Here is a 12,061-nt window from a genome sequence, read left to right as displayed (position 1 = left end):
AGATGAGATATTGCTTAAACGATAGTGATTGTTTCTCTTTACTCTGCGGCTGTAATTATCTGCATGATTTCAGGCACTATAGTGAGTAACATGGAGGGCTGCGACATCGCCAAATCAGCCCATTTCAGCATGGCAAGCCAGCTTTTGGAGGCAGGTGAAGCTTTCCTCTGCCAATGTAAACAGTGTGATGAGATTCTTTCTAATGCATGTTGTTGTGTTCTCAGGTTGATCCCATACCACTGGAGAAGTGTCTGACTCAGCGCTCCGTTACGACTGCCAGGGATACCGTGAACAAACCTCTGAACTCTGCTCAAGCTGTAGATGGCAGGGACGCCTTTGTCAAGGTGATATCCAGTACCTTGCAGATGCAGTCGTACCTGGTAATGATGTCATCACCAGTGTCAGGGTATTTTATTTGGGATTTTGTGTGATAGGCCAACACACAGTGTGAAATGAAAGGAAAAAGTATTGACCTTTGAGTCAATACTTTTAGAAACACCTTCCACTGCGAAAAATGGCTCAGCCTCGATCAGATTGGATGGAGCGTATGTGAACATCAATTTTCAAACCTAGTCACAGATTCTAAATTGGATATAAGTCTGGACTTTGACTGGGCCATTCTAACACAAGAATTGCACAAACCTGGTTTGCCAACTCAGGTACTGGATGCAGATACAGAAGTCAGACTACTTTTCTTGTTTCATTAAAATATTGTGTGTTTAGTTTATTGGGTAACAATGAAAGAGGTTGTTGCAATATTAAAAAAACAAATGACAATAATAAAAATTTCGTTGCCACCCCGAGGGCTTTCAATTTGATATGATAGCCCCCATGGCAAAACGCTGGGACACGCCTGTTCTACATGTTTGCTGTGTCTCTTACATGGCTTGTGGTAAACAGCCAGGGTCACCCTCTCATAAATGGCAGATTTAGGTGTAATTTAGGTGTAACAGGAGTTGAATACAAATACATGCCACACTTCTCAGATTTTTATTTGTAAAAAAATCAAGAAAGTAACGTGTCATTTTTCTACCACTTTACAATTATGTGCTACAGTGTGTTACTGTTTATGCCATTCTTGATGTGGGAAAAAATGTAGCTAATTTTCATCTACATGTCCTCTGTCTCTCTGCCGTGACTCAAAACAGTGACAAGATGCTCAACAGATTTGCTTAGTAATATTCTTCCTATGATAGTATCTGTGTAATGTCATATGTTAATATATATATGGGTTTTAACTTTTCATTCTACCAACTCCACTTCGCTAAATTAAAACAAAAATCTTCTTAGATGAAGAGGCTGTCATGACATATCTTTGTGTTGTTTGTCTTTTCAGGCTATATATGGCAGACTTTTCATCTGGGTGGTGGACAAAATCAATGCTGCTGTTTACAAGGTGCACGAGGATGACAAAGAGCTCCAGCAGTCGATAGGCCTCCTGGACATCTTTGGCTTTGAGAACTTCAACAAAAACAGGTCCCTGTCTACAAGATTTCCTGCTGTTATTGGATTTAAAAAAAAACACGATCATATATAGGTTTGGTTATCTGCCTTCGTTGAGCGTAGGATCTTATTACAGGATCCAGCTCAAAACCATTTTGCTCCACTTGAGAAAATAAATGTCTGACCTTTCCAAAATGTATATGTGATTTTATGTCATGACACAAGTTTTGGAGGGTGTTGGAAAAAGTATTCAGAACCATAAAACATTTTTACACATTGTCACTTTACAGCCACAAACTTCAATGTAGTTTATTAGGGTTTTGGTGATATACCAACACAAAGTAGTGCAAAATTGTGAAGTGGAAGAAAAGGATACATGGTTTTAAATTTTTTAATTAAGCTTAAAACAACTTGGCCTACATGTAAAATGCTATTTGTGGAAAAAAAAAAAACTAACAGCACATCAACCCTGAACACACCAATAAACATTGTGGTGGCAGCATCATGCTGTGGGCTAGCCTTATTCAGCAGGGACAGGGAAACTGGTCTGAGATATGCTACAGAAGGCTTGACGCTGGGTTGGAGGTTCACGTTAGAGCAGGACAACAACCCTAAACCTACAGCCAGAGACACGATGCAATAGTTTAGATCAAATCGTATTCATATTCATTAGCCCAGCCAAAGTCCAGACCCAAATCCAATTGAGAATCTGTGAGAAGAGTTAAAAAACTGCTGTCATCTGATGCTCTCCATGACTGAGCTTTTAGGCAAAGAAGAATTGGCAAAAATCTCAGTCTTTCAATGTGCAAAGCTGTTAGGGTTCAGCCTGCACAACCTTGCAGGCTGTAATTACAGTATAAGGTGATTCTACAAAGTACTGCATTATTTTCCTTGTACTTCACTAATACCTTGTGTTTGCTTATACATAAAATCCATGTATACAAATGTATACATTGACTATGTGCCTGTAATGTGACAAAATGTGAACAAATTAAAGGCGTTTAGGTAGTTTTGCAACCTCTACAATACATTTGTAGAGGAACCGTATTATGTATGCTTACAAGGCCCTGCTGTTTTGTTTTTTCAATGATCTTTTTACACCACTCTCTTCTGGGGTGAGGTTTCCTTTTTGTGTGTAATTTTAAAATGTTTCCATGTAAAATGTTTCTATGGTTTGCTCTGTCAGCTTTGAGCAGCTCTGCATCAACTTCGCCAACGAGCAGCTGCAGCAGTTCTTCGTCAAGCATGTTTTCAAGCTTGAGCAGGATGAGTACGCTCGTGAAAACATCGTCTGGAAGCAAATCGACTACCAAGACAACCAGGGCACACTGGACGTTTTGGCGAACAAACCTATGAATTTGTTGTCTCTCATTGATGAGGAGAGCAACTTCCCAAAGGTCCTTGTCCTTCTTATGCTTTAAACATTCTGGATGCAGCCAAGCACAATTGGATTTAATTTTGGACTCTGATTCATTTTCAGGGCACAGACACCTCCATGCTCCAGAAACTGAATCAGTTTCACGAAAAGGGCAAGATCTACATGCCTCCCAAAAACAACTATGAGACACAATTTGGAATACAACACTTTGCTGGAGTGGTCTACTATGATTCAAAAGGTGCTGCTCACAATATTTAAAACAACAAATCATTCTTTTGAAAATGATCTACAGCCATGGTTCTAAAACTGTGGAACAAGAACCACCGATAAGATCTGCTAGAGGTCACCCCACTAATTACTATTAGCCACACAAGCTAATATATTTCTCTCTATTACCTACTTTAAAGTTCTTTGGCAGCACATTCAGAAAATAAGAGTGTAAGAGATTTAATTAAAGACAGCTCATCAGAAGTCCAAATAAATTTTATTTTGCTCTCTTACACAGAAGGCACCCATATTGGATTTTTAGGTCAAGGCTAGTGAAAATCCTCAGATTGTCCAAGTTTGAATTTCAACTTCAGGGGGACCTTTCTGTTAAAATGAAATACATAATTAAGCCGTTCCCCTAACCAACCAGTCATTTACCACAACAAACTGAAAAAGTCCAACTCTTCTTATACCAGAGTTTTACTAGAGGTTAGCTTGTTGGAAAACTTGCTACTGTTATAAAAGCCAGAGAGCCACTTATGTGGACAATGTTTTTACAGTTTCCATGCTGTTCTAGGTTTCCTTGAAAAGAACCGTGACACTCTTAGTTTGGACCTGATTCAGCTGGTGGAAACATCAACCAACAAACTCCTCAAGCAGACCTTCAAGACCGAACTGACATCCAACTCCAACACAGCCAAGAGCACCAACCCCAAGATGACCATCAACACACCTAAAAGCAGCCTCCGGGTAAACACAACCTCTTCCGCTTTAATTAGCTGATAAACGTAAGCTCCATTATTATATAACATATTTTGCATATGTGACCTTTGCTGTTGCCTTACAGCAAGCACCTGAAGGCAAGAAACGTGTGCCAACTCTGTCTGGCCAGTTCCGTCAGTCTCTGGATTCCCTAATGAAGACCCTGACTGTGTGTCAGCCTTACTTCATTCGCTGTATCAAACCCAATGACTTCAAGAAGCCCATGGTGAGCAGAGCAACCCCATCCACTCAGCCTGAGCAAAAGTACCTCTGGAGTAATGCTGAAACTGTTCACTGTGAATAAAGCAAATTGTTGTGTTAGCTGTTTGACAGAGAGCTGTGCATACGGCAGCTGCGTTACTCTGGCATGATGGAGACCATCAAGATCCGGAAGGCTGGCTATCCTGTCCGATACACCTTCAACGAGTTCTTAAATCGCTACCGTGTCCTCCTGAGGACCTACATCTGTGATCCCAAAACCGTGAGTCCAACACGAGAAATTCTCCATTTATTTATTTATTTATTTTTATAATCTTCTCTTCAACCTGTTTCACCTTATATGTAAGACAATTTTTTTATGCTGTAAACAGGAAAGCCAAGAGAAATGCTGTGAGAGCATTTGTAAAAGAGTTCTTACTGGAGAAGGCGACTGGAAGATGGGCAAGACGAAGATATTCCTCAAGGTGATTCCTTAAGTTTACATGCAGAGTCTGCTCTGCGTTGGAGTCCAAATATTCTGATTAATGTCACTCAGAATGTCAGGGGCGGTTGTTGCATGAATGGCCCCCAGAGCGAACCCCTACATCTGGTCCCCATACACAACCAAACACACAAACATGGATGGATGGATGGATGGATGGATGGATGGATGGATGGATTTAATTTTAACAAAGTCTTTAAGAAAACTAAGTATCTCCTATTATTACATTTTAAAAGTAAAGGCTTCACACATCAAAGCATTTAAATAATTCGGTTATCATTATAGAAGAAGTCTGTTCAAGGGTAACACACTGTTTTACTTTTCAAGCTGCTCTCAGTGTAATGTTACTATAAGGCTAAAAGACCTGCATGCTCTTTTCCGTGTTTTCACAAATATGTTAAAGGTGCTACAAATCTAAAATAATACTGTGTTAAGTCCAAAATGATCCAGTTTATGTCTGAACAGTACAAATATTATAACATTTTGAACTCTGAACTTTGGTCAAATGGAGTCCAGACTTCTGAAAAACACAGAAATAAACCTTTAATTTAGCTCAGAATTGAGCTGTGAATCAGACATCAACTTCAGCGCCATCAGCCACCTGTAGTGCCCAGCAGTGTTTTCTTATATTACATGGCCAATCATTTCTCATTGACCAGACTTGCAAATAAGCAACAGAGAAACTTTTGTTGCAGTGGACAAATAAGTTTCTCTCACCTGCCTCCTGGCGCCCTCTCGGCTGTGTCGTCCTGGGCAGAGAGCCATTTTACCCAGACCAAACAAAGCCACTTCAGATTCTATGTGATTTTAAATACTGTAGTTAGTTTTGGCCTCTTTAAATGTTTTAATTATTCATTATTTTGTTGTAAAAAAGTTTTAAAATGCTGCTGTTTTCTTGCAGGACTTTCATGACACCATGCTGGAACTGGAGCGAATGAAAGAGTTAAATGTAAAAGCTCTTTTGATCCAAAGAGTCCTGCGGGGCTTCAAATACAGGTATGGGAGAAATCCATTTAGATTTAGTGTTTTTGTGTGTTTTAATTGTAATTGTGCTTTCATGTCTTTTTGGTTTATACCTTCTCAAGGAGAGAATTCTTGAGGAAAAGGTCAGCTGCCATTGTCATTCAGAAGCACTGGAGAGGATACAAAGGCAGGAAGCTCTACAAAGTGGTGGGTTGCTTTCTGAAATATCACCATTACCTGATGTGAATGGGACCATATGGTAGGCCCGGCTTGCATTAAACCTTGAATGATGTTCTGGTTTCAGGTGCAGCTTGGCTTTGCAAGGCTGCAGGCACTCGCTCGCTCTCGTCAGATCCACCTCCAATACAAGAAGAGGCGGGAGGCGGCTCTGGTGCTGGAGACCCAAATCAGAGGGTACCTGGCCAGGAAGGAGTGGAAGCGCAAGAGAGATGCAGTGATCCTGCTGCAGGCGCACACCAGGGGCATGCTGGAAAGAAAAAAACTCCAAAAGATGAAGAGAGATGTAAGTTCATGTCAAAGACCCCGTCATCTCTCTTTTTTCCTCGTTAAACTACAGTTGCTGTCAGAAGTTATGTAAGCTTTCCTTTTTCCAGGTAGGAATGATGGAACAACATTTCATGATTTTAATAAACAAGACTTTAAGGCAAAACTTTGAGTTATTCATGTTTTTTTTCCTCTAGGCCACATAGCATCACAATCATATATTCAGCCTTTTATGATTTATACATTCATCTAAATGTTTAATTGAGCAACCCTAACCCTAGTTCTGAAGGTTCCACACTGTATATTAACTTGTCTTGGCTTGGTTAAGTTATCTTCTAATAAGTTATAATGATTGACTGCAGGGGATAGTTCCTTTTTGCCAGCATGAAAAAGATTTTTCTGACAGCACTAACTGGGCTGACCAATATTCACAACAAGGGGGAAATCAACAGAACTCACAAAAGATCTAAGATGAGGAATTATGGATTTGCATAAATTGGCGAAGTGTCGAACCATTTGTGAACAACTGCAGGTTCCAAAATCGATACTTTAAACAACTGTGCATACCTACAAGTTATTTTGATATGTCAGAACTTCACAAAGATCTAGAGAACATCCAGACTGCCCCCCCTCAGATGAAAGGATACTTAAAGGACGAAGCCTCGGCACTGAAATCAGCTTTTTCGAGGTGATCTAAAATGTTTTCCTACCCACATGGACAAGCCCAATGCCTTCTGGAGAAAAGTTGTATGGTGAAATGATACCACAATGAAGATTTGGCCACATTCATTTAAAGTATATTTGGAGTTGACGCGAGGCTTTCAACATCATCCCAGCTGCAAAGGATGGTGGTGGTAGCATCATGCTGATGTTTGTTTTGGTTTCCATGGAACTGGTGCATTGCATGAAGGGAGTTGATTGATGAGCTCAAAATTCTTCAACTTAACTCAACAGCAAAATGGTTGAAACCTGGACAGAAAGAAGTGTTTCAGTGAAGACTTTTGCTAAACAAACATCAACATTGGTTTTGGAATGGATAAACCAAAACATCTTTCTCACGGCCAGGCTTTATATTAGATAAGTGGCAGGAAACCAACCAATTTAAATGAGATCCACCAATTCTGTAAGTATAGTGGTCACATATCCAACCAGAATTTTGCAAGAAGCTGACTGATGGCTACAAGAAGTCTGTTCGTGGGTGTTGAAGCAAATAGTGTTCATATTTTAGCCTGTATGGTATAATTCTTGTTTTCAGTTTGGTTAAGGACTTTGTGGAGTATAATTTCTGTCTGGACTGTAAGAGAAACCTAAGGAAAACCCATGGACTCATTACTTCAACAAAGAAATCTCACACAGAAAGGCCCAAATCTAGATTTGAATTGAGAAAGCTCTTGTGTTTAGGTGACGTATAGGACCACCACCCCACCATGCTGTTTCCTGTGTGCATATCTAACATGTATCCATCATCCCTCTGGTTTTTGTTCAATTGTTTTAAATTCTACTCCTAAAAACCCACGTTTGATATGAAGATCTAACAAAAGTAGGCAAGGTTTTTTCTCTGTTCACTGATCCTGTGTCTTCTGTTCTTTTAGATGTACCTCTCTGCAAAAGAGAAGGAGGAAGAACGACGGGCCATTTTGGCCAAACAGAAGCACTTGGAGGAAGTTTTGAGGCAGAAGAGAGAGATGGAGGACAAAGAACATGCTGAAAACATCAGTGACCAGGAGATGGTGGACAACATCTTTGGCTTCCTGCCCAATGTTGTTGGAGGGCAGGAAGGGCAGGCTCCTATTGGATTCGAGGTTACAGACTGACAATCGTGTGTTGCTCTGTCCATAGATTTAAGGTGGGTTAGTTTGATCATTATAAGTATGTGTTTACAGAACATTGAAGGAAAAAGGACCGTAATTGAGCAGATAGACATCGATGAGCTTCCTCTGGAAGAAGAACTTCCTGAAGACGACTATGAAGACCTGGATCAGTACTCCTTCTCTAAATTCGCCTCCATTCACTTCCAAGGAGCAGCCACGCCCACCTACATCCGGCAGAGGCTCCAGCAGCCCCTGCTGTACCACGAGGAAGAAGGAGATGTTGTGGTGCTGCTCTAAAACTATTACAGTTTTCTATTTTAGCTGTTTTCCCTCCTACTGATTCATAAAAGGAACTGAGGCTTGTTGTGTTCTCACAGGCTTCGCTCACAGTGTGGTGGATCATTCTCAGATTTATGGGAGACCTCCCTGAGCCAAAGAGACAGGGCAGAGTTCAGGGGAGTTCTGCCCGGGAACGAATTCTGCCACAAGACCTGATCTCCAGGCAGGACAGACGTCTGAGCCACATGGTGGGCCTTGATCAGGTACGTTTCCTCACAGGAAGGGGGGAGTTTTGAATGGTTTCTCCTTTTTTTAATGTTTAAATAAATACTTGAAATGTGCTTGGTTCCAGAGAGTGCTAAGGAAAAACCAAGAGACGACACTCGCTGCAGTCCAAGAGAACCCAGACCAAAAGAGAAAGGGATCAATTTTCACAGACCTTCTGTCAAAAAACAGGAAACCCTCTGCGGTGCCCAGCGATACCGCTCCAAACGTGAAGGCGTACACTGCGCCCGAAGTTAACCCACGAGCGAGAAAAGGATCCACGTTCACTGACCTGCTGTCCAGAAACAAAAAAGTCCCTTCTGGTAAAGACAGCATAAATATTAAACCAGCAACAAACTTCAGGAAGCCCTCCATCATCATGGAAGAGGTGAGGGGGAAGACTGCACAAGATTTCACCCGACTGTCGGCATCCACACACTAATTAAAATTTCATCCTTCTTTCTTATAGTCAGATGATCTAAAGGAGGTGTCAAAGCCCACCACACTGCAGACTGTGAGCGAGGACAGTGATGTTATGGTTGGAGAAGGGCTCACCCTGGACAGGCCCCTGTCATCTCTAGAAAAAGTCCACTACATTGTGGGATATGGCATCATCAGGCCTGATCTCAGGTTTGAGCTTCCTGTTAAATTCCCAAGATGTCTGTTTGAGATTGTTCATTTTGGAACACCGCTAAAATAATGTTGTCTCCCCCAGAGATGAGATTTACTGTCAGATCTGCAAACAGCTTCATGAAAACCACAACCGGAACAGCTACTTCCGCGGGTGGATCCTGCTCTCCCTCTGTTTGGGCGTGTTTCCTCCTAGTGAGCGCTTTTTAAAGGTGAGGAAAACAAGTACCCTGACTGTGTAAGTGTCACTAATGGTGGAATGCAATGTTGTATTCAACCTCTGTTGTCTCTTTTATTGGCAGTACCTGCAAAGTTTTTTCCGTTTTGCTCCTATGGGGTTCCCTTCCTACTTAGCCGAGAGGCTTCGGCGCACCATGCTGAATGGAGCAAGAGGGGAGCCTCCAGCCTGGCTCGAGCTGCAGGTACTGATATATCTCTAAAGTGATAAGCCTGCACTTAATAACCTAGAATCTTTATTAGCCATTTTTGAAAACTTTGAAATTTCACATTAACTAAATTACAAGTTTTATCATTTTTCTTTGTAAAGGCGATTAGAATTTGAATGTATGACTGCAACGCTGTTTAAAACTGATTTTTGGGCATGATGCAAGAATTTAATGGAATTTTTTTTCAAAACATCCTAAAACTGCAAAGTTGTATGTAAACCAAAAAAAAGTCTTATTTAGAGGCAATTAGTCTTAAGGCACACACAGGATCCCAGCTCAAATGAACCATACAAAATGTCAAGTACGGTGGTGGAGGTTTTAGGATTTGGGCTTGTTTTGGAAACCCCCTTCAATCTACATTAGTTAACAAGTCGGAATGCAATCTATTCTAAGACATGCTGAAGGACTACTCACTGACATGAAGCAATTTCCTTCAACCAGGAAAGTTGATGACTAGATTATATAAACAGGTTTTTAAAATCATATACTCGTGCTGGGAAACTTCAAACAACAATGAAATTTCTATCTGAGAAAACTTTCATAAGATAGGGTTATTTACAGTCGAACATCTTTATAAACACATGGGAAATATGTTGAATGAAATTAACAATCCTGGACGGTGTATAGGTTAGCAAATTTTTCTGAAGTGTGAAATTAATTTTGGTTGTTTTAGTATCTTTACCCTGCAGCTGTACTCTGTGGTTCCACATTACTTCTTCTGCTTGACTTGTCTCATATTGCATCTATTAAGTTCATTAAAAGATTTGTAGGAAAAATAACGCAAAGTCAGACTGCTGAAAGCTGTGGTCAGTGTCGGAACAACTTAGCTCAATGGACCTGTGTTGTGGGTGACTGTGGTTCAGGGGTTAGAGTAGGCGTCTTGTAATCTAAACGTTGTTGGTTTGATTCCAGCCTCAGCACGTCGACGCGATAAATTCAGTCCATTTACTGTTTTAATAGAGACATTTGTCTATGTTTGTTGCTGATCTGAAACCCCACTGAAGGAGGGGTTTACGTTTTTATTTGCATAGAAAGAGAGTAAGTGTGATCTGATCACTCATAATCCGTTTTTAGGTGTAAAAGGTAGTGCTTTGAGATGTCTTCTTTTATCTGAACGAGCCAGGATTCCTACCAGGTCTCAACAAAGGTATCTTAAAGCTAATTGTGAGGTCTTCTGCCCGACTGGTGAAGCTTGGTTAAAACTAGCTCAGACAACAGGATTACGATCAAAAGCACAGATGGAAATCTGCAACAAGATGACAGAAAAAAAAAGATACATTACAAAACTTTAGACCCAACAAGGACAGTTTTTTACTTGTGTTTTTTTTTTACCAAGATTTATAATCTTAAAAGATGCATATTGCTGGATATGTTGAATATAATCTATGTGCACATGTTCATTTGTTTCAGAAACGTTTATGTGTCGCTTTTGAAGAATTTCAGGCATCTTGCATATATGCAAGATCATTTCCAAGGAATAATTTATCTGCACTCTCATAGGCAACAAAGACAAAGAAGCCTATGTTAGTGTCTGTGGCCCTGTTGGATGGACGATCCATTAACCTTCCTGTTGACTCTGCATCTACATCCAAAGAAGTCTGTCAGCTGGTCTCCAACAAAATCAAACTAAATGACACTTTTGGCTTTTCTCTCTATGTAGCCATGTATGAAAAGGTAAATGTATATCATCTAGCAATGTCTTACTGGTCCTTTTTACACACCTGTAACACTGCTGAATAGATACAATGACATTCCTTTTTCTAACAGATTTATTACTGATTTGTATTGAAGGTGTGGGCCCTGGGGAGCGGCCGGGAGCACGTGATGGATGCAATTTCCCAGTGTGAGCAGGAGGTGAAGAGGAGGGGAGGCCAGGAGCAGCACGCCCCGTGGCGGCTCTTCTTCCGCAAGGAGATCTTTACTCCATGGCACGACTGCAGAGAGGACAAGATCAGCACTGACCTCATCTACAAACAAATTATCCACGGTCTGAAGTATGGAGAGTACCAGACTGACAAGGTAGGCTCTATTGTAACTTCTATAGTGCTGGTCATAGGTTTACATACATACTCTCTCTCTCTCTCTCTCTCTCTCTCTCTTACTCTCTCTCTCTCGCTCTCTCTCTCTCTCTCATATATGTAGTAGCACGTTTTTTTCAACAATTTATTAATCATCCGGAGTCGCGAAAAATCTCACACCAGAAAAAAAGCTTAAATACAGTCCCAAATATCCACAGTATTACCAAAAGTGTTTTCACAAATGTTGGAAATAATCCAGCTGAGTTTTAAGTCTATAAAGAACTGGAAACTACTGAAACTGTCCTCGGTAAAGCAACTTTTACAAAGTCAGAACCAAGAAAGATTCAGTATTGACGAGGCAAAGATTAAGCTGTTTGGCCATGGTGACAACAAGTATGTTTAAAACAGTTAAGGTGAGGCTTTCATACATAGGAACAATGTGCCAACTGTCAAACATGTTGGTGGTAGTATTTTGATTTCTGATGAGATGAGTGATCAAATATCTTGCCAGAATTAAGCCAGATGCTCTTAAATGGCTACAAGGCATCTATATTTACAACACTGCTGTGTAGGTATGTATTTAACCCTATGTGGATAATTTTAACCCTTTCTGACTACAACAAAATCCATTAGAAATTCAAAGGAGTGCACTCAGT

At 40.6% G+C, this 12,061-nt stretch overlaps 1 protein-coding gene across 1 annotated transcript in view; it reads left to right on the top strand.

Annotated features, from left to right (window-relative positions):
- LOC124874519 (unconventional myosin-VIIb) overlaps nt 1-12,061 on the top strand; it is a 33,912-nt gene that overhangs the window by 6,657 nt on the left and 15,194 nt on the right. Inside the window, exons 10-30 of the mRNA XM_047375907.1 lie at nt 74-150; nt 225-344; nt 1,337-1,476; nt 2,630-2,840; nt 2,924-3,059; nt 3,606-3,778; nt 3,876-4,016; nt 4,113-4,271; nt 4,381-4,473; nt 5,392-5,486; nt 5,576-5,660; nt 5,758-5,976; nt 7,550-7,759; nt 7,841-8,053; nt 8,146-8,310; nt 8,400-8,699; nt 8,781-8,941; nt 9,027-9,153; nt 9,244-9,363; nt 10,888-11,061; nt 11,179-11,406. Of these exons, the coding sequence (XP_047231863.1) occupies nt 74-150; nt 225-344; nt 1,337-1,476; nt 2,630-2,840; nt 2,924-3,059; nt 3,606-3,778; nt 3,876-4,016; nt 4,113-4,271; nt 4,381-4,473; nt 5,392-5,486; nt 5,576-5,660; nt 5,758-5,976; nt 7,550-7,759; nt 7,841-8,053; nt 8,146-8,310; nt 8,400-8,699; nt 8,781-8,941; nt 9,027-9,153; nt 9,244-9,363; nt 10,888-11,061; nt 11,179-11,406 (3,347 nt within the window). The remainder of the gene's footprint in view (nt 1-73; nt 151-224; nt 345-1,336; nt 1,477-2,629; nt 2,841-2,923; nt 3,060-3,605; nt 3,779-3,875; nt 4,017-4,112; nt 4,272-4,380; nt 4,474-5,391; nt 5,487-5,575; nt 5,661-5,757; nt 5,977-7,549; nt 7,760-7,840; nt 8,054-8,145; nt 8,311-8,399; nt 8,700-8,780; nt 8,942-9,026; nt 9,154-9,243; nt 9,364-10,887; nt 11,062-11,178; nt 11,407-12,061) is intronic.

Source organism: Girardinichthys multiradiatus, chromosome 9 (genome assembly GCF_021462225.1).
Source record: "Girardinichthys multiradiatus isolate DD_20200921_A chromosome 9, DD_fGirMul_XY1, whole genome shotgun sequence".
Taxonomy (NCBI): domain Eukaryota; kingdom Metazoa; phylum Chordata; class Actinopteri; order Cyprinodontiformes; family Goodeidae; genus Girardinichthys; species Girardinichthys multiradiatus.
Note: the sequence above shows the minus strand (reverse complement) of the source record. Positions and strands in the feature narration are given on the sequence as shown.